General features: G+C 37.9%; 1 protein-coding gene and 1 pseudogene across 1 annotated transcript in view; both read right to left on the bottom strand.

Moving 5' to 3' along the window:
• Positions 1-15,706, bottom strand: part of LOC138049549 (zinc transporter ZIP6-like) — a 16,906-nt gene extending 1,200 nt beyond the window's left edge. The window contains exons 1-7 of the mRNA XM_068895872.1: positions 15,678-15,706; positions 15,309-15,477; positions 11,031-11,231; positions 7,316-7,465; positions 3,364-3,667; positions 1,087-1,274; positions 1-42 (exon numbers count right to left, since the gene is read on the bottom strand). The exon at positions 1-42 is cut by the window's left edge and continues 1,200 nt beyond it. Of these exons, the coding sequence (XP_068751973.1) occupies positions 1-42; positions 1,087-1,274; positions 3,364-3,667; positions 7,316-7,465; positions 11,031-11,231; positions 15,309-15,477; positions 15,678-15,706 (1,083 nt within the window). The remainder of the gene's footprint in view (positions 43-1,086; positions 1,275-3,363; positions 3,668-7,315; positions 7,466-11,030; positions 11,232-15,308; positions 15,478-15,677) is intronic.
• LOC138044670 (metal cation symporter ZIP14-like) overlaps positions 1-25,843 on the bottom strand; it is a 63,550-nt pseudogene extending 37,707 nt beyond the window's left edge.
• Between the last annotated feature and the right edge of the window lie 246 nt (positions 25,844-26,089).

Here is a 26,089-nt window from a genome sequence, read left to right as displayed (position 1 = left end):
TGGTTCTGTCTGCAATGCTTCGCTGTGCATTAGATCAGGAAGCTGCAGAGAAACCAAAAAAAATATATTATAAAATTAGTGATACAGTTCTCATTATTGAAATGACTGACTGTGATATCACTGATGGAAATCTCAAACAATTATTCATTTCAATAGCAAGAACGTTGTTAATAGAAAGGTTTGATTCCTGCAAAGGAGCACTCAGATTTTGAACAAGTATTCCAAGTCACTATTACCATCTCTTCAATGATAGAGTTGTACGACCAAGTGAGAGGAATGCAAAAATTACATGTAAGGGATGGGGTGGTCCTGATGCACAGCATAGTTCAAGGACTACATGTATATTGAACCCATCAAAAGAAAGAAAATTTTTGGATTGCCCAAACGAGTCCTCCATCACATTTTATATATAGCAGTGTTACTGCACTTGGTAACAAAATTATTCTATAACCATGATCTGGCTAGATTCTGCATAATAATTATGCTACCAGAATTGTAAATAAATTTGACTGGCACCTAGCCAGAGTAGCTGGCGGTACTATTGGCGCAAGAGGCAAATTAACAGCACCCCTCCCCATTCTCGGAGCATGCTTTGCCACTTGTTAATTGGCCTCTTGCGCCAACAATTGACTAATTCGTAAAATACCACAACACTCTCTGTTTTTCCCTCCCAAATTTTGCATAAGCATTGTTTCCTGTTTCTCTTGGGACTTACATGTACAATGGTCCCAAGAGAAAACAAAAACAATGCTTATCCAACACTTGGGGGGGGGGGGGGGGGGCAAACAAAGAGTATTATTGTATTTTCCACTTCAGTCAATACCGCCAGCTATGCAGTGTAACTGGCATCATGAAAACATGACTTCCAAATATGGGCTTAATTACAGGAGATGCATGCCAACCTTAATGAGCATCACAAAGCATCCCCAAACCATCTCATCCTTGACCTTACTTGCGTCCAAAATAATTTATTATTGCCACTTCTGACCACTTAGGTTTCCCACTAAGTACCGGTAAACACAGCCAGTGAGGAGTTGTACTATTTTCAGTACATTTAGAAAGCATTGGAGAAAGTGGAAAGGTTACCATATGAACCAATGCCACATAGAGGAACATGCCGCCAGCGATAGCAAGTATCCAGAAACGCACTTCACCCTCTTGACCAATGTAAATACCAATGGCTAAACCAATGTAACAGGACAACGCAGAAAGAAAGTTAGCCAACAAAGCCATCTTGACTGACATACCAGCTGTTAATAGTACCGCAAAATCACCTGTTGGCAAAATAGCACAATGCAGTTTTAATTTGGTAGTGAACTAATTTACATGTAAATGACCCAAAAAATAACTAAATTGACAGCTACCCCAAAAGAGGCTTTTGAAGGGCCAACAACAATTTGGATAGAAATAAACATCAGGGGCCGGTTGTTCAAAAGCCGGTTAACGTTAATCTCGGGTTAAAAATTAACAAAGGAGTTTTATTCTCTACTCCCACATGCTGTTCAAGGCTGATGTTCGGTAAAACTTTACATTAGAAGAAGTCAATCTTGAAACGCAAAAATAAGCAAAGGAAACTTTCACCAGAGCGTTGAAAACATGAAACAAAAGTTTACGCTAATCCTGGATTAAGCTAATCAGCTTTCGAACAACTGGGCCCAGTTCAGTTAAGAATGCCACATGGGAGCAGAGGTGGTGCAGTGGTGAGGGCACTCGCCTCCCACCAATGTGGCCCGGGTTCGATTCCCAGACTCGGTGTCACATGTGGATTGAGTTTGTTGGTTCTCTTCTCTGCTCTGAGAGGTTTTTCTCTGAAGTGGGTACTCTGGTTTTCCCCTCTCCTCAAAAACCAACCAACAGTTTGATTTTGAGTTCATTTGATTTGATCTTGGTACAGTGTCCTTAATTAGTACCCATGTGCTAAATACTGATGACAGTTAAATCGAGTTCATTATTATTATTATTATGATTGTGTTGATGTGCTAAATAACGAAGACAATTAAATAGAGTTCATTATTATTATTATTATGATTGTGGGAGGCAGGCCAGTTGGCTGTATTCAAACAAGAAGCCAAGAAATTGAACCACAGACTACTCAGGGCAATGCCTGCTGGTGATCAACCAAAACCCCTTCATTAACGCTAACCTTAAGGACGTTCGCACCAATTGTTTCTGTGCATCCTTACTGCCCACGCAAATGCACACGCCACGTCATACACGAGCGCGCGCGTGGTAGGACAAAAGGCCAAAAGGCCATTGCTATAGCTTTGCCTGGATTTAACAGTCTTGGACGTTCAGTGACCCCAATTATTCTTTCCAGAAACGGATTTTATTTACAATTATCTCCACGTTGTCCAAAAATGAACAAAAAATCAATGTGGGAAGTTAAAAAAATTTCAAGATTTCTGCTCACGGGACATCAAATCCTGCCATCTTGCGGCGGCAAGGCGCGTGAAACTGTGGTCGCTAAATGCGAACTTGATCTTTAAGGAACCTCACCAGTTGACTAAATTCACTTAATAAGTCCACTTAAACAATATTTGGCAGAGAAGATTTCACTTCAAAGATTTAATTGCAATATATTTGGGTTTACAGACACTGGCCTTATTCGCTAACGAAGCCCGATTTTGTCACATTTTGGGTGTTTTTCCGGGCATGTTCTCTCCAAAACGAAGTCGGTGACCCTCATTTTTTTTACATTTCTGACATAAATTACAGTGGTAAAATCTTACAGTGGTAAAAGTTTCAGAAAAAAATCAATGTTGAAAAATTTTCGCGCAAATGTCCTTAAGCCAAAACATTATTTTAGGCCTTGCGTTAAGCAGAATGGAAAAGGTCTCCTAGGAGCCCTTCACTCCCTACCCACTCTCCCATGTCCTCATTGCCCTTGTAAATTCTATGCAACAATTGGCCTGCCACGCCACCCCTGAAGTCATCAAAGAAGAGGGGACCATACTGTGAGAAGAAATTGATGCTCGGTCAAGAGCTCATGCAGACGACGCCAGCATTAGTAAAGAGCTTGGGCTTTTCCCGCAGTCTGTAATCTGCATATTTTTTCAACGATCAGTGGTCAAACAGGAATTGAATTGAAGGCAACACAAAAACAACATTTGAAATTCTAAGACTAATAGTAAAGTAAAAAAGTATATAATTACACACTAAATACCTGAAAAAACGTTGAGGGAAGGGTTTCAAGCCATTGCCCTAAGTTCAATACTATTAGTGAAGATAAAGTTCAATTTTGCAAAAAATAATTATCAGTCATTCTGGTATTAGAATCTCGCACACAATTTTAGATTGCATGTACCATGATACAATGTTTGCCTTCTGAGATACTTTGAAATAAAGTAACAATAAATTAAATACCAAGTTCATGAGGCAGCTCGTGACAAAACACTGCAATCGAAGTACTGATTCCTCCAGAAACACCAGAGTTGCCCCCTTCAGAGAATGCAGCACCAATAGCAAGCCCATCACTCAAGTTATGAAGAGTATCTCCAATTATTATCATCCATGCCACTGCGGATATGTTTTTCAATGTTTTCTTTTCGCCATCAGTACTGAACACTGAACGTCTTGACAGGCTTGATGTAAAACTCTTCTTGCGGTCGCCTGATGCACTCTGTGGGACGCCACTAGAATAATCCTCCAAGTCACCCTTAGTCGCTTGCTTAAAATAGGGAAAATATCAATTTATTAGTCTCTCAGTCATGATTTGATTTCACAAATGACAGAATTCACTGGAAAACGTTAATTGGTTCCACTTGCAGACAAGTAGAAAATTACAGGTAACCATCAACTTGAGCTGTTGGCAAAGAAGCCTAAATAAGGCTAGACTAGAAAGGTCTCTTTGAGTTCAAACCCAAAATTTTTGGGGGCATCTAAAAATTTAATGTTTTCACTTCGCCCCAGCACTCCTAAGAGTGACACTTACAGATTCTACTCCATCTATTGCCAGAAAACTTTACTTGTCACTGGGGGGGCTCCTTGGGATTGAAAGGGTTAACTGACACTCATCCTAACAAAATCACAATAATTGTGATTTATAATTATTATATATTTCTATTCTCATATGACCTGTACACATACAGGTACCTGGTACAATCCTTTGACAAACACCATTGCAAGGTGACATTGAGAAAAAAGCCTTCTCGCCCCCTTGAGTCACAGACAGCCCAAGCTCATGACATGAACATGTACGTGACTTTCTAGCAGGGTTGTGTAATGAAGATGCTATTTACAAAGGTTCATGTGGAAACTCAACGGTTTTGTTTCAAACAGCATAAAATATAATGTTCTGTTAATATAACTGACTTACCTTGTTGCTGCGATTTATTCTTTGTTGTTTGCCCGCATCTCAGACCATTTTGAAGCTTATTTGGCAAGCTAGCACTAATTTGGTGTTCCACTGCTAAGAGAAAGACAAGGCTGAACAGTCTTTTCTGGAGTGGCTGTTGCTCAAAATAAAAGAAATCCCGCTGGAAAACGCCCCGGCCTCAAATTCTCCATAAAATCAAGGCAGAGATCTTGCAGTTCCCTGTTGATTCACTTGCTTCATAATTCCATTCAAAGGCCCTTTTAACAATAGATTTGCTTGTCCTTAGAAGAAATCTGGTTACCCCTAGTCACGCTAATTTTTGTTGCTGTGGGTCCACAGCAGTTTGGCTGACCCTATTTCGATATTTCCACAGCCAAGAGAGCTCAGAAACGAAGCTTCATGGTGAACGATATTTGAATTGCATAGCGAGTGAATTGACATGGAACTGCAAGATCACTGCTTTGTTAATTTTCCAGCGAATTTTTTGCTTTGAGCGACAGCTACTCCGGAAAAGACTGTTCAGCCTTGTCTTTCTCTTAGCAGTGGAACACCAAATTAGCGCTTGCTTGCCAAAAAAGCTTCAAAATGGTCTAAGATGATGGCAAACAACAAAGAATGCATTGAAGCAGCACGGCAAATCAATGATATAAACAGAATATTATATTTTATACCGTTTGAAACAAAACCGTTGAGTTTCCATGTAAACCTTTATAAATAGCATCTTTGTAACACAACTCCGCCAGAAAGTCATATATGTGTTCATGTCGTGAGCTTGGGCTGCCTGTGCTTGAGTATATTTTAGTTGAACTTGTCTTTATGTTGTCAGCATAAAATAAGTAACAGCAGTGAATAAAGAAAGTGAGTTTTATTATTCTGATTAACTTTGAATTAATGAGCTTTTGGAACAACAATTTAAACCACAGGTACTCTTAAAGTGACACAATAAAAACTCCATTGCCAGGCAAAAAACAACAAACTTTGTTGAGAAAACAAAAACTTTGCCAGGTCATACATGTATGTTAAAACACTTAGTACAAGTAGGTGCGGTTACACACCATGGTAAATTATCCCGTGGGGGCCTCACATATGGGTCTTAGTGCACCATGTTCACCAGGAGTCACATGTTACAAAGATTACCGAGGTAAAAAGAAATCTCACGCAATGCATTGGCAGGAAATTTAATCACAACATCATCAGCATCGTGATTGGCTCTTGTACCTTGGGCATCAAAACATCCTTCTGTTGGTCAGGGCCAGGTTGTTCAAAAGCCTATTAACACTAATCCCAGATTAAAAATTAACCAAGGATTTTATTTCTATACTCCCGAATGCTGTTCAATGCTGATATTCAGTAAAACTTTACATTAGAGGAAGTCAATCTTGAAAAACGAAAATAAGCAAAAGAACCTTTGACCAATAAGCTGAAAACATGAAACAAAAGTTTACACTAATTCTGGATTAAGTTAATCGGCTTTTGAACAACTGGGCCCAGAACAATGAGCAATGGCTTCATAGCTCAGTTGGTGGAGCACTGCACAGGTATCGCAGAGGTCATGGTTCATGGGCTCATGGGGAGGTTATGGTCATTGGTTCAAATCCTGTTGGAGTCACCTGAATTTTTCAAGTGTCTTTAAGAGACAATAATTGCTTAAACTTATTGTCCAGCAAAGTGCTATGACCACTCAGTTTTCCCAATGTTTAATATCATTTGTGATACATGTACCTGTTCGCAAAAATAATGACTTAGATATTTGATAAGAACTGCAATAAAAATCACCAATAACAATGACTCTTTCCATAATCTGACACATAAACATTAATTTCCTGTTATGAAGTTTAATCAATCTAGGTATTGTTGAAGAGCACAATCATCTTTAACATTAGTATTATATTATTTATAAGTTAATTTTATTGTTAGTTAATTAATTAAATAAACCTTTGCGATCAACACCACAACTTAAATTAACATTAAAATCATTAACAATATTTTTATGCCCAAAATAACTAAGATAGGATCGTATTACAGTGTACTTTACCGTTAAATTTAATTTTCTTGGACTGCTTTATTTGACTTAATTATGGTATTATTAATTTTTTTAACAACTAATTTTGGTATGTCAGAGAAACTTTACCTCAAATTCACTTTCCTCAGTGTCTGACGTACCACAAACATGCTCATAAACGCAATGTGAATGAAATGAACATGAAGGGCTGACGTTACAATTATTTCCCTCCTTAAGTGTGAAAAGAACAAACTGAAGTTAAAAATGTGTCATCAAGATATATTCCATCTAGTTATATTTAAAAGAAGGTTGACATCAAACTCAATTAATGTAATGGTACAATATATATAATATTGTATGAACCAGTAATTGTTTTTTTAAATCACCGATCATGGGCTTTCAATGCAATGTTTGTAAACAAAATTGAGGCAATGTTAAAATCTTTTAGATCTCATGCAACAACACAACATAATTTAAAACAAAGTTTTAAATCAGACATAGTTTGATGCTATTGTGGTTTGGAGAATTATAAATGAAGCTTTTAAAAAATTCAAATCAATATTTAATTATTGCTACAGTTACAGTGTACAAATCCAGCAAGCAAGTTTTCCTCTCTGGATGTCTACCAGCTTGAAATGTGAATCTTAGCAAAGTAATAGTAATTAATGTCAGTATTCTTTGTAACTAGCTTTTAAATATATATATATATTTTAAGATGTTCCCTCTTGAACTTCAAATAAGTTAAAGATTATTCGTAAAATACGTACATTAAGCACTCTTGAAGACAAATTATTAATTCACCATGAATAAAACGCTCTTCTTTACACGAAAAGGAAAATGACAGGCCTCAAAACACATTATTAAATAAAAATCTTTAGTCTACAATCCATGTAAAAATCTTGCCAAGGTCAAATTTTTAGTTTTAAAACAATTTTCACTTTGTCATCGATACCCCAGAACAGCAAGGCTTCATAATCAAGAAATATTTTTCTACACACCTCATTTGCCAAAACAATGTCGCCATTATCCATTGCCCCTTTCTCCTTGTCCTCCGTCTTGTCAAATGGAGGAACTCCTTCATGATGTTCAAATTTCGAACACCTCCTTTCCTTTTTGAAACTCATGTGCCGACTTGAAGGCCCAGGAAGCTAAACAAAGAGATAACAATGCTGCTGTGGTCTACCTTCATACTTGACTCTTACTTTTAATGTAGAGTGAGGACAATGTGTGAGCCACGTGAGTCATGGCTGCGAGCGATGCGAGCCAACATGGAAGGGTATGCGACTCAACATGGCGAGGCATGAGGGTCAACATGCGAGTCACACAGTAATTGAAAGCTAACTGTTTTAAAATGGGTGCTTAGACTTAAGAATACGCACGCATTGCGTACGTGTGGTAGTGCAGTAACTTGACACAGTGCTTTATTCCATTACTGTCAACTGAGCTGCAGAGATGTATCCAGAGTGCGTCATTGCATCCTGGGATGCACTCGTTTTCCTTTTGGACGCATAGAATATGGAACAAAGGGTCCAATTGGACGCAGAAAAAAATCAATGTTTATGCAAATTACAAACGCCAGGAAAAACATGCGAATGGCGTACTTCAAAAGGAAACTGAACATTCTCATTTCTCACAATGGAAAAATGATCGAGTTCCTTAAATTTCTAGGTAAGCCGTTAGTTTCTGATTTTTGTAGTCGAATGATTTCATTTTGTCAACCATTATGTCCAGCTTGAGGAGTTAAGTTCTGAATTCCCACGTGTTGCGTGACATGATCTGAGCTGTTGTTTAGGCGAGACAATCGGCGACACTTTCGATCTGCCACCAGTGATAATAAAACATTTCAGTCGAGTTCAGTTTGTTGCATGCTTTCCAAGCGAATTTCAAGCGTTAGTTCGCTTATCGTGAGCGAATGTTTTGTGTGACGATGTTGATATTACTTCGGGGCGCACACATGTCATTGTCTCGGTTCTTGTTTTACACGTAACTTGTCTGTTTTGCAAATTACAGTATGTAACTTTTTGGAGTTAGCGTTAAAATTACGTATTGAACACGAAAATTCAAATGTATTCAATCACTTGATTATTAACATTGGCCATGACGAAGTCACAGTTGCACGGGCCGACGATGAAATGTGCATTGATCGCTTATATTTGTTTACTCTGTTGTTCGCAAATTACACCTCAAGTGTTGTTAAAATAAATGAAGCTCTTTAATGGAAAATTGAGATTCAGTTCCGGATTTTTTTTGTGCTGTGGAGATCTAGATCATTTATCAACTGGAGTCAACAGTTCCCACTGCATGAGGGCTTTGACAGCCCATACATTTTGATCGATGAATCAACGGGCATAACAGTTTCAAAGAAATTGATCATTTTAAGTGCATATTCATAGGGAGGGATAAGACTTCATTTCTGTGCAATTTAGAATTCTGAAAGGGTACTGCAGCAGCAATTAAGAGGCAATAGATTGGATATTAATTCTTTAATATTAAATTAGCCGGACCCCCAAAATTTTGCAATGGACTCCCAAATTTGAAAACCTGGATACATCTCTGAGCTGCGTTTAGATTCAAGTTGTCTTTGCGTAATATGTAGCTCTAATAGTGTACCATATTGTTTTGGTATCGTAAAAATCATTATAGTGCCATGGTAGATGTCGTAGGTAAATAGCCCCCTGAAAAGACATGCAGTTACTAGTAAAATCCTAAACCCAGAAAGATTAAAGAAAATAAAAGGGAATCAAGAAACAATTGCTTTGAAGCTGACATGAATTTCGCTGTAACTTCTTTTTCAGAGCAAATTTAAGCGTGTAATCAGAGCGTCTGACAGCTTTTCACGAAGAAATTTCACTGAAGTTCTATAAACCCTATTCAGCGGGGTGTGTCTGGATCAGAGACCTCAAAAAATATGACTTGCCATCAGAAACATAAGACCGAAAGTTCTATTTTAACGTTCAAAAATGCGAACTAAGCAAGGTACAGATTTTGTTTAATAGCCTACTTTATGCAAAAAAAATTGATCCAAAAGTAAATAAATATTGATACACAGTTTCAAGGAAGAGCAGAAGGGAGTTTTTAGGAAGTGTTGATCAAGCACAAAAAGCATTCCCATCAGCAACAAAATTGGCGATGAGGAGACAACAGAATTTTTGTGCCACAAATATAAAAAGTTACCATCAGTTAAAGACATTTTGGAAGATTTTTGCAACGTTTGATTTTTCTATTGTACTTTTGGTTACACAAGTAAATTGCACAATCGAAAGTAACATTGATTTCAATGACCACCTGTGATCAAGTTACCTTGCATGTTACTAACAACTCACAACACAAAGGATACATCTGTGACAAAATGATAGCAGGACACCAGGTTTTTGTCTTAGGTAGTTAGTTTTTCTTTCTTTCAAGTGTTATTAAGTTCAACAAAAAAATGTGCAAATTCAACACAAAGATCGTATTCGTCTAACTCTTGAAGTTGACCATTGTTTCTGCAAAGTCAAAAATTCACTCTCCTAGACAAGATTATTTATCACCAGGTAATTCCATTGTTTTGGAAACAGAAGCTGCTTTGTTATTCATCAGTGCCAGAAATTCTTGCAGATTTTGGGGCTCATTTGTTGAAATTCAAGCACGCTTCCAACAGACATATTTATTTTCATGATTATGCACACGCTGTGGGCCTATTTGCCTTTTGTCAGGGCAAATCACTTTAGTTCTGTCTCGAAATGCACCTAATTAGATGCATGCCCAATTTTGACCTACAACATGAAGTGTCCCTTTAAGTCTTTAGAAGCCTTTGCTACCTATTTTCACTACCTAGCTACTGTTCATGCATTTCCAACAATAAGGTTAAGGGTAAAGGTTGGCGTTATTTTTGGGTTAGGGCAATTGCAGCTGTTTATTCTTACCTGAGGGGAAGCATCTGGGGAACACTTTGTGATGTGTCATTGTCTGTATTCCGAAACACGAATGATGTTGAAATTGGGGAAAGAGAAAGGGGACACTTCCTAACTCTTATTAAAATCCATGTGCATCTAATTAGGGTCAATCCTGGACTGCGTCTTGAGCAGATTTATCAACTTGTTGGAGAAAACCAATTTATTTTTTGGTGTTTCACTCCCTGCCAAACCAGCACCAAAGTTTCTTTCAAAACCAACCCTATCATTGAACCTACTAGACCCTCTTTGACGGAAGGTACAAAAGCTAGACCAAGTCAATGTGGATTGCTCACCTTGGATTGAGCGAAAAACAGTTTTGTAAACCAAAACTATTCAACATTTTCCCCAATTTCACCAAAGTTAACTTGAAGATCAAGGCTACGGTGACTTCTCGAGGATTTTTTTATGTCGATCTGAGGTGAGCAATTTGAGTTGATCCAGTCCGATTTTTGTGCCTGCCTCCTCTTCAAGAATCTGACCGATGCATCAGCCAACAAGTAAAACATGATAACAGTTACAGATATGGTAAGACCCTTGGTGGGATGCACAATACATCTCTTTAAAATTGTCCACGAAATAACAGTGGACTTTCCAACAATGTGTTGGCCAAGGCATTGTTTGGCACCTTGGTTGGATCAGGTGTGTTACCATAACCTGTCATTCCTAAGTTCAAGCCATTTTCAACCATGAAAACTATGATATTGCTAAAATTGAAGGGAGGGGCGACTGTGCATTAAATAATAATTCGTTCAAAGTTTTTTTTCTTCATTCAACAAACCTCAGCATTGACATGACTATGACCATGTTCACCACCAACTTTGCTCTTCAGCCCCAAATGCATCAACGTTTCAAACAGGAAAAATCCATAAATGGAAACCAGCACTACTAAAGCCTTCCACACGAATGCACTTTCTTCTGAATGATCAGCATGGCTATCACCTTCTGAGCCCTCTTCTTCATGTGCATGAAGACCAAATGCCTGATCATAAATAATTCCAAGGTGAAAATTAAAATTACAAGACAAGAGTCTTCAATGAATCCAAAAATAATATTATTATGGATGGGTCTCACAAAGACCAAGGACATATTTTCTAAAGTGAGTCTAAAACACAGGTCACATTCCACAGGTCAGGAATAAAAAGTCCTTGCTTTACTGATCAACAACTAAGCCTAAAGTTTTTCCTAGACCTGAAACAACATGATTATTGATTTAGTTGTTTATTTATCTGTGATCCAAGATCTGTGTTTTAGACCTGCCATACTTTGTAAAAAGACTGCCTATCATGTTTGCATTTACTGGCATATCTACATGTAAATCAGTTCAAGCTAAATTTAGATTAAAAGTTGTTTTGCTAACTCGACAAGGTACAATGTATGTCGACTGGTTGACCTGACAGCATCAGAGAGAAAATAAATAAATGCAATAACATACTTAACACACACAATTGATTTTTTGGATGATTGATCTGTCTTGTGTAATACACCGCATTCATAAATGGCGGTCAAGAAATTATTCTTTTGTCTTTGTGCTGAATCATCCTACCTAGCCTCACTTTGGAACAAAAATTCTTTAGAATTTTTCTCGTCTTTACTAGGCCAGTTAGGATGATTAGCATAAAGACAAAAGAATAATTACTGAGCCGCCATTTATGAATACGGTCTATGATTTCACTTTAACAGGTTATGTAAATGTTTTGTTGAAATACTGTATGTGTATGTACTTTAGATGAGTAGCATGATCACGGTACCCATTTCTGTAACATACCTAAAAATTGTGAAATTGTGTTTATTGGGGTGAAAATCACTTATTTTGGCTTATTTCACACCCAGACTTACATATCTTTCTAATTGTTCGGAAAATATTAATGTTTGGTCTGTTAAAACTGAATTTTTGATTTACCCATGACCCCTTGCAGGCGTGGTCTTTCATACAGATAGTCAATTTTGAGGCAAATAAAAAGTAAAAACAGAAAGCTTTCACTACATGGAGGATAGCATCCCCTCGTTTAGTTCTATTGACAACCTAAACGCTGGCTTACTGCTCCACTTTTTTGCTGCACATTACAATTTGAGGTCAGAGCAGATGTCTCTCAATTTCCTGAAAATTGCCCCTGAAAAGACATTGTGGACTTCCCAATAATATCCATAGAGGAAAGGTTACCAAGCCTTGTGAAGCACATGGAAATCATGGCTTCTTTGCGAAGTAGATTTGTGATGTTCACTGGCACTCAAGACTAGGTTCAATATGGCCCGGCATGTTAAAAAAAACGTAGCGACTCAGTCAAAGCCTAATATTCTCGCTACCCTGAAAGCTACGATGACGAAACTGTGGAAATAGCTAGTGGAACTTGTGAGCATTCAGAAAATGCTTGGTTGGAACCCACTTACGCCTTGGTTGGAGCAGGAGCAACATTGAAAGAAGTGGTCTCGAAAAATATTATTGCGTAATTGCGGAACAGAAAAAGCGTAGCGACTGTTTTGAGGAGTGATTTCTCCATTCGTAGTGGATCCCTCAAACTAATTTTTCTGTATGTTAAAGCACAAGGTATGAGCATTTAGTTCAGATGGTTTTGAAGCCACAGATATCAATTGAAGACTTGTTTCAAACTATAACCTAGTGAGCACCAGAATTCCAAAACACAGCGTTACAGTAAGGAAACTATGGAATTTTGAATCTTTTTAATGTGTTTTAATAAACTTGAACTGTTTTAATTTGGCTCATATGTAGTATTTACTGTGTGTTATCACTGGTTATTGTCCGTTGATCCACATAATTGTTCTCTCTTATGAAAAATGGTTTTGAAGACTTTCAATTTGAAAATTGTGTTACACGTTACACTCAAAATTTTCCTATTTTTCTATCCTTTTCCTTTTGTTTTCTCAAGAAAGGAAAGTCGCTTACCCTTTTTACACCCTGTGTGCTAATCAACAAGGATAACCTTAGCATTCAGCAAAAATATAGCCTCATTGAAGACGTTAAACTGAATAAATCAGGAAATGTTTCTGAGTCACCCCCAAGTGGGTACGGTGATTGTGCTACACATCTTTATCATTACTTGTTTGTTTACTCGTAACTTTCACGGTTTTGTAAGAAATCCTTGACTGACATTGGCATTATTTTTTTTATTCCAAATTTTATGGTTTCAACTGATAGACTATGAAACAACAGGAAAAAACTCTTATAATTATAATAATAATAATAATAATAATAATAATAATAATTATTATTATTACTATTATTATTATTCTTATTATTATTATTATTATTAGAGCGAGTTTCAATTGAGTGTCGTAAACCAAAACCAAAGTAATTACTTTGGCCAATCAAAAAGGACGGAGACAATCCGGCAAACCAATCAAAACTCGAAGTAATTACACGTAGCCGACACAAAGCGCGGGAAAATGTGTACGCGTGAGCCACGATTGGTTTTGGTTTCACTTCTGATTGGTTGAAAAAGTGGCGCGAGAACTTTGAACCAATCACTGAGTGAAGTAATCATAAACCAAAGTAATTATCTAATTATTTTCGACACCCAATTGAAAACCGCTCTATTATTATTACTATGTTATTCATTTCTCTCCAGTTGTCGTGTGTTCTACTGGGTAATGTTGATTGTCTCAGCAAATCCCCGTAGCTTATAGACACAACACTTTCCGCAACAGGTGAACAGTTCCAAGACTGGCCGATAATTGTACACTTCCAAGGAAGTCAGGTACATCTAGCTTGCCAAACCTGGTCTTCGCACCTTTCAATATGCTTCCAAGAGCAAGAATCATGATAGGTAATTATTATTGTGACTTTTGAGACTAAATGAATCCTTCTGATTTCAATGCTAGTTCCTGGTACTTTATTATTATTATTATTATTATTATTATTATTATTAGAGTGGTTTTCAATTGAGTGTCAAAGTTCTTGCGCCACGTTTTCAACCAATCAGAAGTGAAACCAAAACCAATTGTAGCTCGCGTGTGCACATTTTCCCGCGCTTTGTGTCGGCTACGTGTAATTACTTCAAGTTTTGATTGGTGTACTGGATCGTCTCAGTCCTTTTTGATTGGCCAAAGTAACAACTTTGGTTTTGGTTATACGACACTCATTTGAAAACCGCTCTATTATTATTATTATTATTATTATTATTATGATGATGATGATGATAAAGCAGGGGTTACATTTGCTTTTTCTTGAAAACTGTGTTTCTGTTTGCTTTGCTTGAAAAGATTTTAAATTTCTTCTGTAGCAAGACTGTGCATAATTATAAATGAGATATTGGATGTTTATACAGTCTTCAGCACCAATTTTGTATGTTGTATATTGCTCCACACAAGATGTCCTTAAAAGGAACAACAAGTGGGGTAGTTCCCAGAATCTCAACTTTTGTTGGAAATAAGAAAGTCACAGACCAGGCAAGAAATTGGTTGATAGAATCAGGCGCGTAGCGTCCTATACGCATATACGCACGTGTGTACTTGAAGTGAGCAGAAAATTTTGAATTTTTTAGCAATATTGTTTCTATTCTTTAAATTTTACTTGTACGCAACCAAGATTTCATGATGAAAGCACCACTTTGATTAAATTCTAAAAACTAAAACACAAGCTATACCATGTTTTAAGTTAGTTTTGCATTGTACTTTTTCTTGCTCTAACAATGCAGTGTTGTTTGGCCAGCGACGTTCCGAGAACATTCTTGACAATTCCAGTCACGCTAGCACAACCAAAACAATGTTTTGTCTGCGCCAAGTTTGCACAAAATTAGGACGAGAAGCTTTGTTCTTTGCTTGTATTCACACAACTATTTCGACAAGAAATAAAGAACACAGTATTTTTCGCTCAGTTTACTTAGGTTTCTAGATCACATGTACTTGTGCGTACTTGAAAATTTGACCACGCTACGCGCCTGAGAATGTAAGGATAAAAATTTCTCCAACATTATCATAGAATGAATGCTACAATAGTTGTGTTAGTTGTGTTTGGGAAAGAACCCTCTAAACTTCAACTACTTATAGAGAAGTAAAGTATTAAAGGTTTTAAAGACCATCACTCATACAATGTACCTACATGAGGCAATAAATGAAGCAAGGCATCCCCAGCAAGTGTTCCTACAGCAAGTGCCACCAAAAACGCTAATATCTTCTTGTACAATTTCTTTCCAAGGAATGGTATAGTGGCAACACCCACCAGTGACGTCAGACTAATGATAGTGACAGCAGCAAACCCATAACCCAAACTACAGAAGAACAAGAAGATAACATTTTAAGAGAACCAACCGTGTAAGTGGGTGAGAGAGGCACAGAAAACTGATTGTATACGCTAAATGTTGATGACACACAGAGAGATTAGAAAGTTGATGTTTCTAGTGTTAACCCTTTTAAACCACAAATCAAACTTGCTCTGATGAAGTAAAAGGGCTGATGCTAGAAATACTACCATCTTTCTGATTCCCCTAAAACGGTCATTTTACAATCATCAAAGCAGTAGATACAACCAAATTCACTAACCTTACTGATGCACAACATGATCTCAAATTACAATCTGTTGTTCTAACGCTTAATTTTTATTACGACATTACAAACTCACAAACATTGTACAAAGTCATACTTAAGTCGACCACTCCCCTTAGGGGCTTTTCTGGGCCAATCAACACAAGTACAATCAATGAAACAACAACTTTAATATTCAACATAATAAATTTATATGGGATTAGTATTAATTTTTTCAGAAATACTATCAAATAAATTGCACAAGAGATTAAAATACATTTAAAGGGTACATTAAAGAATAGAGGAAACATGTGGTTTTTATAAAAATTTAAATAACCTGATTAATTTCCTTCTAAACTGCATGAGAATAATCATGCGAAAAAATTGCAAGATAAAGCTTGTAAGAATCAAGCAGAAGCAACTGACACAAATCATTACCCTTACAGTATCATCTGCCACCAACTGGCAATTTCTTGGTGTACCTGAATTTGCAATATTAGGAAAATAATAATTGATTGGCCCTTTCAGAAACTCAACTTGTATACCATCTCTTTCTGCACCAGGCTATTTATAAACAGCCCTTCTCTTTCAAATGCCAACCAAACTATTGCCCTTTTTCATGTGTATTCATTAAATTACACCCTTAACAGCTTATATACCTTTTCCTAAATCTGCTTCTTCCGTCTTTTTTGTTGTTTGAGCCTTGCAAGCTCCACTCTTGGCTTGTTGAATAAATGCAGGACAAAGTTGCTGAAAGTCATAACTATCTGCACCAATGGAATGATCAATATCGAAAACTGTGAGCAGGTCATCCAGCGAGTAACACTGAAAATAACAGTATTCAGTTGTTGATTTCTTTCATCAACTAATTGATAAAGATGTTTCTCAGGATGGGGTGAGGGTGTAACACAAGATATTAAACTTCACATAAAATTACTATAATAAATTTGTCTTTTATTGAAATCAATACTAATATTACTGGTAATAACAATAGTAATAAATCTTAATACTGTGAAGCAAAGCACTTGTAAGTGCTCTTCCACTTTGGGAGACTATAAAAATCAATATACATGTACTTAGAGCAGTCATCCAACTGAATGAAACCTTAGAGAGATTTAATAGCATCCTGTTTATGTGACAATGCAAACAGCAGGCTGCTGTTTCTTATGAAAGATTTTCTCATCCTTGAAAGTTTCTCTGACCTCTTTTTGAGAAGTTGCCAAAGATATAAGTCTGACCACAGAGATTCGCCATAATTAAAGGTGTGGTACCTTAGGCACATGTGGAAAATATGTCAATTAACTGTGGATGCATACAGAACTCTGTGATAATCTGTTCAATTAAAAAAACCCCTAATGGCAATGTGTCTGTAATACATGTCTCTGTGCTATTTATGGATCACCACCTTTGATTATCAGTCATGCTTTCATGATATTGAACAAAAACAGAGATTTGAAGTGACCTGTTTCATAGTGAGTCTGTTTTTTTTAAAAACAAAGTTTCATTGAATTTAGGAAATCACAAATTTCAGCCTGATGTTTGCCATTTGCCATAAAAACGATTGCTAAATCTTTCGTGTATGCAGGAAATAACTTACAGTACCATACAAAAGTAAGTTGACAGTCTCAACTTGATCTTCACAAGAATCGAGGATCCAGAATCAAGACAAGGATTGAGACGCAGTTCACTTGAAACTAAACTTGATTCTCTATACTTTTTTTTTTCTAAATTTTAACATTTGCTAATTTGAGAAAAAAAAGTGACAGAAAAGCATTCACCTCAGTCTGGCCTAATTAAAGAACAGTGGTGTAAAATATCACATTTTAATCATTTTGCTATTACAAGCAAAACTAATGTTTTGGATCACATCTGTTATCTTTTTTTTTTTTGATTCTCGTAAAAGTCACCAAAGTGAAACCTTGTCAAAATATTTTTTATACTCAATTCAAGTTTCAAGAAAGTCATTTACTCCTTGATGAAACAACAATAAGAACTGTTTAATAAGAAAACTAGGTAGTAGCTATCATTCCTCCGAGTCCTGATTTCAAAACTACAAGGTTACACTCCAGGGTTATAATATCCCTGTAAAAACAAAACAGTGGCTAATTTGATCAATGGATATGTTGTAGTTCAGTTTTTTCCCCTGGTTTAATTTCTTTTTCAAACAGTTTAAATTTTTGAACCAGTCAATTTTTTTGAACTGATTTAAGACCAGTGGATAAAATTGAACTACAACAAATATTCAAATTTTCATAAATATGTTACAATCTCAAGAAACTTACTGTGCCAGTAGAATGGTGGCCATGATCATGATCATGATCATCAACAGCACGGCGATGACGAACACGGGATGCTGCTACTGACTCTTTTTGTGACAACAAGTCTGCTGCCCTTCGACGTCTGTGGTTGTGACCATTATGGTCAGTATGCTCATCACTTTCTGATGATGCTTCACCGATCCAAGGGATTTTGTGATCTCCTCTAAGTCTCCCTCAGACAGATGAGTTTTTCCATTGAAGATATCACCGATAAAGAAGTCTCTTGATGGCAATTTAGATTTGGTTTCATGTCCATGTCCTTCCTCAATACAAAAGCCTTGAACCAGATGAAGGATGATGCTTGCACAAGCTTTTTCAAAGTCATGTTGATCAAGAGATTTTTGCTCTTTACTATGCTCCTCCCCTTCTTCAGGATGTTCCCCCTCATGAGCGTGATGCCCCCCCTCCTCATCATCATGATGTTCATCTTCCTTGACCTCATTGATAATGCTTTCAGCAGAAAAACACTAAAATGGATAAAGCCAACAATCATTTAAATTAATTCCGATCCGTTACACAAGGCTACATAGAGGATTTTCACATGATGTCACGGTGGCCATGATGATGTACCAAACTAATCCTCCAAGATACAAAAATTTGGTTTTATCAACGGAGTTGATAATGTAAATTGGCCACCGTACAGAGATTCTAAAAGCTGACGTTTCGAGCGTTACCCCTTCGTCAGAGCGAATCCGGATTAAGGATGATGGATTTGCTCTGACGAAGGGCACTATATTATGACGAAAAGCTCTATATTATTGATCTTCTGTACAGGCAAAATTGACCTGGCTATGACTATAAGTAGCAGATTTACTTCCAAATCGCACAACTGTATGCTCAGTGCTAGACTGCAAAGTTCAAAAGTCCAGTGCAAGGGTCATTGCTCGCTTGCTCGCTAAACTGTTTGCTAAAATATCACAAATAGTGAAGGGAAAAAGTTATTTATTCCTGTCACTTGCAGGCTTGAGTAAGATTTATCAACATGTGATTGTGTTACACTACTCTACCACCTGAGCCACTGCCCTAGCAACTTATACTGACCAGTTCGCCACTGGCTTAATATATATGGGTCAGTTGGTAGAGCAGCGCAGCTTAATTGAACGGTTGTTCAAAAAAAACAACAACAACATTTGACTTGTTGTATTTATTGTTGATTCCACTTTACAGTGTCCCCAATTAGTGCTCCGGCGCTAAATCTACTAGACACTTAAATAAAGTTCCTTTCCTTTATAGTTCCTTTCTTTTGTGGGTTGGAATCTGTTTAAACTCTGGATTTTGGCATTTCAGGCTAGTTGCTTGCAAATTTTATGCTTAACCAGGGTTTTTACTAAGAATTAGAGTAGCAGGAGAATGGGAAGTGGTAGCAGGAAAGGCAGTCTGAATGAGCAAAGCTCTTTTGTGGAACACGCTTTGCTTGTTCCTCTCTTCTCTTCTTTGCAACCTTCCACATGTCTACAGCTTTGCTGACCAAAGAATCACAGGCTTCTGTAAATTTCAAGTGACTTGCACCTTGTTCGGGTCATGCATTTGAGACTGGAAGTGCTAGTGCTGCTTCTGCTACGTTGACAGATCTCGGATAGACCTGCCCAACTGTTGACTTCATAGCCATGACTCTTTTACATGACCACTCAGTAGGTGTGCCTGTCTTGCCATCCAATGTCTCTTTTGGGATGTGTTCTTTCCACAAAAGCAGATTGTACTTGAGCTTCTTCCATTCTGTTTTAAATTCCTCTGCCTCACTGTCATCACCAGCAAAGAAATGTTCAGCTAGAACGTGAACTTCTGCATCCCCATGACTATAGAATGCAAGACTTTGCCTGCTGGGTATCAACATAGATGACTGAAACCTCTTATCAATGTTCTTCACAAGTGCTTTGATGTATTTCTGGAGAAGTCCCTGTAGATCTTTGAAATTACTTTCATTGCAAACAAGCTCCAGAGACTCAAGACGACCACCATTACCAAGATCTTGCTGAAGTTGCTTAATGGGTTCTTCTGTGCTCTTGACTTCATTCAGTCTGTCTTTTGTCCACTCAATTGAGGGCTTAATTGAGGCATAATTGATAGCCCCTTTCTGGAAGGATTTACTGAGGGTTGATAACATAGGAAGAATCCACTTCAAAATGTTTACTGCATCAATGAATTTCACTTTGTTAATCTTCTTCAAAAAGCCATATGCTGCAGGTTGATCTGGGGCCTGTTTGAAGTACAGCGACAAGATCAGCATATACAAGGATGAATGATAGCCACCTGATATCACAGGCCTTTTTAAACTTCTTTGGACTTCCGTTGGACTTTCAGGTAACAAGCAAGTCGCTTTGGTGAGTTTTCAAAGAGTTTCCATAGTTGTGTAAAAACTGTTTCAACTTCTTTGATGAACTTCAGATTTGCAACGTCTGGCATCAGTGCTAGATAAAGCTTATTTGTGAGACATGCAGTGTACTGAAATCATACGGGGATTGACATCTTTCAGCTTAGAGCAAGGCCATTTTTTCTGCCTATCATTACTGAAGCTCCATCAGTAGCCAACCCGGTTAATTTGTCAGTGGAAAGAGACTGTACATTCTTGCAAATTAGATTGAATTGTCTGAAACAAAACTGCGGCATTTGCAGAGTCATGCTTGTCTAGCAAGTTATCAACAGAAAGAAACTCTATAGTTACTTCACAGCTATCTTCATCGTAAAACTGGATAAATGTAATCATCTGCTCCATTACTGATATATCTGCCATGTCGTCCACAAGGAGTCCAAAACATCCTGCCATCTTTGCTCTCTCCACAACATTCTCTTTCAGTGCACAACCCAGGGTAATAAACATTTCTCGCACTGACGCCCATGATCACTGATCAAAGTACTTCAGATCATTTACTCCTAGCTTCTCCAGAAGGCTGAATAATCACACGGCCTTTTTGTTTGCAATACCCTCCTTAGCTAGCCAATAAATCAAATAAAATACTTTATGAAGAACACAGTCATTTACTTCCGCCATTCATCCGGTTCTTCCTGGAATACAGAAACTCGGTTCATCATCTCCAATGATATTGCTGCAGATTGCAGTTGTTTTGTATCTTACAGAAGGCTTTTCATTGAAGATGTCTGATTTATTTTGCTGATTCGTACATTTTTATTTCTTCCAAATCAAGCCATACATGCCATCACCTTGAACAACACGTGCCATGTCAAACCTGTCTTTTCACAAAATGCATTTGCTTCGAAGAGCCACTCATGTTGGAACCTGTCTTTCTTGCTTGACAGTCTTTGTTTCTCATCTGCGCAAACACCAGAACAATTCCTTTCGTGGCAGCCGTGATAGTGGTGCAGTACTTTCTGTTGGTCTTCTGTAAAGAGATTGTTTATCATACTTTCAACAACCTCAGAACTGAGTGAAGACTTTTTGGAAGAAATACTCCTCTCCTCAGTTGCGTCACAAGAAGTTGACTTCGGCCTCTGTTTAGATGGCGGTTTGTCATTTGTTTTTGTTCCTGTCGTCGATTGAAGTCGCGTTTGAGCCCTTTCCACCATTGCTGCGCGTTTTCAGTGCAGAAAAAAGTGTAATTTGTGACATGAAGATGTGAGAAACCTTTCCCACTCTATCTAGTGGTAAACTTAACAACAACTGTACTGTACTGTACTGTACTGTACTGTGTGGCTCAGTGGTTACGGTGCTTGCCTTGAGATCCGGAGATCCCGGGTTCAAGACCTGCTCTGACCACTCGTTGAATTTGTTCCTGGTAGTCCCTGGTTCAACTTCCCAGCTGCACTTGTAAATAGCTGACTGGTTTGCCTCCGGCCAGTCGGCCTCATTCAGAGGCAATCGTGATGACCACTACATCACAGACGCACTACACAACAGATTACCGGGGAAATATGTCATTACTACCATTTGCGTCCATCCTTGAAGTGTGACGAATTTTGCGTGAAGTTGTACTTTTCAAACGTTAAGGGTTTGTTGGGTCGTGTGTCACATTTAACCAATGAAACATTGGCAGTTATGTTGTGAAAATTGACCACGTTTTTGATGGTATACAGGGCGCGACGAAAGTGCTGTCCGATAGCCCGGGGCTACTGGAATGACTTGTCGGGCTAGCGTTTTCTTATCGTAGCTTGCCCGATGGGCAAGCACCATTGGTTTCTCTTTTCTGATGATAAATTGAGCTTTTATACCACAAAGTGTGTAGCAGAAGCTCCTGAGAGAAAATGATAACGTTATGAGGCCAAATTATCGAAGCGTGACAACGTTTTGCGCCGCATTTTAGTTACGTCCGTAAATAACGTCATGACTTTTTCTGCTTACATAGCGACCGAAATATATTTTTGAAATGACAATCTTTGCCGACTGACAGCGTGCAGTGCGAGACAATCAGTCTAATTAAATTCCAGCCAAGTCACGGTGCAGTGGATTTTCTCGGAAATTTAGGTGCGTTTCGTTGGGAAACTATTGTTATTGCGCATACATTCTGTGCATCTCGAGATAATCTGGTTTCCTACCGTTGATGCTTACTAATACAGGGATATTATTGCGTGACTTAAAACTATCCGGAAAAAGTAGATCTTCGTAAATACTCTTGGTATCCAAAAAGAAAATTGCGGGCAACCAGGCATTTTTGAGAAATAATTAAGCTTCAGTTTGAGAAAAAAATGCCATACATTGCTTTGTATTTTAAAGCTTTTTACAAATATTATTCATGAATTATCTTTGAAAAATGGGTGGTTACCCCCAATTTGCTTTTTGGATGTCCATAACACTTATTAAGATCGACATTTCCTTCATAATCATGAAACGGGGCAAAAATACCCCTAAATAGTAGGCACCGTCCTTAAATACATCTGATTATTCTTTATGAACAATTTAATGTCGGCTTAGCTCGTCAGACCTTCGGGCTAGTAACCTCAAGTAACAGCTTGCCCGAAGGGCAACCTCATCTTTTCATTTTCGTCTCACCCTGGGTATACCAGCACGTTTTGTTCACATGCTCTTCCAGTTTCCAGATTTTCCGTGAGACAGGGGATATTTATGAATCTGCCTAGGAATCTAGAAGAATTATAAACATCTATCTCCCGTGAGTTTCCAAAGACATGAAATATGGAATTTGGTATACTCTACCAAGAGGAGATATGTGATTCAGCAACTACGAACAAAAAAAAAAAAGTGAAACCGAAGTGAAACTAGAAAGAGCGAGAAGGAAATATTTCTATGTCTAGGGCATTCAGCGCACACACGCTCTTCCGTATTTCAAGGAGCATTTAAAATCTTTATTTCAAGTGACTCCTGGGTGGTAATTTACCTCATTCCAAACTTGTTGACTTTGAATTTTTTTGTGTCCATTGCAAAACGAGCAAAGACATTATTAGGGCGGTTATGCAAAACCCGAACGCTCTCACGACAAAACCTAAAAACTTTGAGAACACGTGAACAAAACATGCTGGTATGCCGTCAAAAACGTTGTCAATTTCACGACATAACCGCCAACGTTTCATTGGTCAAAAATGACACATAACCGGGCAAACTGTTAATTAACGTTTAAAAAGTAAAGCTTCGGGCAAAATTCGTCACGCTTCAAGGATGGATGCAAATGGTACTAGAGAATTGTGTGCGAGACCAGAAACAAGTTTTTGTTTTTTACACGCAATGCGATATCCGGTCATTGTATGACTCGGTAAGACATCTTACCGGGCTACTTACATTTACTTTTCTCATTCTCCTGGTATTGTTAAACAAAAGAGTATTTTAAGATACCATCATAGAAAGTTGTAAAGCATTAATTTTGTTTACTGGTTTTGATTGGAGTCAACGACGTTAACAACAGTTTTAAATGTGAACAACTATTCTACGGTCGCTCTTAACCCTATGGTTGGGTCATGATATGTGGGCTTTGGACTTCGGACTACAGAACTGAACAAGATATTGTATCAGAAAAAATCACTGTAGTACTGTGAATTTTAAAGGCAAAAATTCCTTCGAACCAAGTGTAGGCTACCCGTAGCCTCTTATAGGAACCGTTCAAACATCCCAAAAGCAACAAGCTTTTCCCAACAGATTATTTGTTTTAACTGATTTGTCCTTTCGGTATTGTTGCAAACTAAGGGCTAGGAGCCACCTTGGCTACTGGTCACTTTTAGATTTCTGCTGCACGGGTCCTCTGCTCGTACATGAACTTGCACGACTTTGCATGGCTTCGCATGACTTGTTATAAACTTCAGTACAATATTAAAGGAGACGTTAAGGTTAGACAGAGTAAAATCTATAAAATCCCACTCTTAAGAGGCAATGGGTTAGTAAACTTAATTCATTTAAGAACCTACATGCATTATAATTATGATACCACTCGAGCAAAAATTTAGAGAATTCATGCCATTATTAAGACCTATAAAAAGCAAGCAATTTTCGCAGCGCAGATAATTCTCCTACCTTCTTCTTGGTCAAAAAATCGCCGATCGTCTTGTTTATTTCCTCGAGGATATGGTCCAAAGCTTCGGGTGTGATGGTTTCAGTGGTTTGGTTCGCATCGCTGAAATTCCTCGCGAACACATTGAAAAGTTCGCTGTGGTTCTTGGGATAAAGATCACACTGCGTTTGACCAGAATTCTTTTCAAGCGTTGGCAACAAACAAAATACGATGACAGGACTGATTTCAATAAATTCGGTTGCATTTAGCGCCTTTGATGGCGGTGATCCTTCGAAATCGTGGAGATCTTTTGGGGTAAAACACTGTAAGAAAGAAGAAAACAATATTACATGTGGTAAGCTACTTGACCGCGTGCTTTCGACAATACGAGTCGCTTCTTTTCACATAATTTGACGGATCTATTCTGTGCTTCTCGTCTTTCTAATTTGTCGTTCTTCGTGTTTCTGTTTTCTTTGACTTCTTTACGGAACAGTTTTAGTTTCGGGACAACTTATTTTAAAAGCGAGACCATTAGCTTCCTCAAACACCGTAAAAAGAACGTTTCCGAATATCGCAAAATCAAGAAGCGCTGGTCAACTTTATATTATGCGATCAAAGATCAATAGAAAAGAACTGTCTTGATTTTAGATTACCCCCACCTTTCGGTGATCCGGGATAGGGTTGACTTCGGAGCAGTTCGTGTAGAAGTGTAGGCTGTTGAAAAGCCTCTGTTGATCTTCAGAAGTAAGCGAATCGCCATTGACTTCTTCCCGAAGGTCTTGGAAGGAATAGTGTTCGTGTTTACGGCTATCATGTGAGGAAACAATCGCCAACAAACTCAGCATCGAAAACACAATTCTGATGAATTTTCGAAAAATCATTTTCTTTCGAGTCTAAGACTACGCAACTTCTTTATTAGTCCTTCGAATGTTGAATAGATTGACCGTATCTTGATGACAAAGCATGATATAAGTAGTACAGTTCATGAGTACGACAAGCACCGCGATCGCTGATTGGCTGATGGTCGGCGGGGCTTTGTGTTTTAACCCAAACGTCATTTCAACTTATCACGAAAAAATATTTTCTTTACAAACTGTAAGCCAAGCCGTAAATATTTATATATCTCCGTCAGGAAAGTTGAATTGATCGTCAGGTTGACAAATCGAAGACCTCAAGTGAAACACTTGTTTTTATTTTATACGTTTTTATGAAGTCCGTGAAAACCTGGAGAGATGCAGGTGAATTATCTAAAGTTCATTTATTTCCAGTCAGCTTCTCCAGTCAGGACACCTTGTCAAGGTTATTGTAAAGCGCCAGGGATGTTTGTTCACCTTATTTGGCATGTGTTTGTGGTGTCCATCACGTTTTGACGTGGTCAGAGTCATGCAGGGCTTGCCGTGGGGGCTTGCATAAAACTGACATAGATAGTGAAGATAGATAGATAGATAGATATACCTTCATTTACTCCCAAGCCGGCCTGAACCAGTCATACTTAAGGGGTGGCGAATGGTAAATGCGAGACTTTGCGAGACGGCGAGACCAGCGTTTTTCTTTGCGAGCCCAAGACATATTGACTTTTTAGATGGCGAGACCGAGACTTCAAAGTGTTTGACACCTTCATATAAAAAACGAGACTGCGAGACGCACATAACCGC

Source organism: Montipora capricornis, chromosome 1 (assembly GCF_036669925.1).
Source record: "Montipora capricornis isolate CH-2021 chromosome 1, ASM3666992v2, whole genome shotgun sequence".
Taxonomy (NCBI): Eukaryota; Metazoa; Cnidaria; class Anthozoa; order Scleractinia; family Acroporidae; genus Montipora; species Montipora capricornis.
The sequence above is the reverse complement of the archived record's forward strand: the minus strand, read 5'-3'. Positions and strand labels throughout refer to the sequence as shown.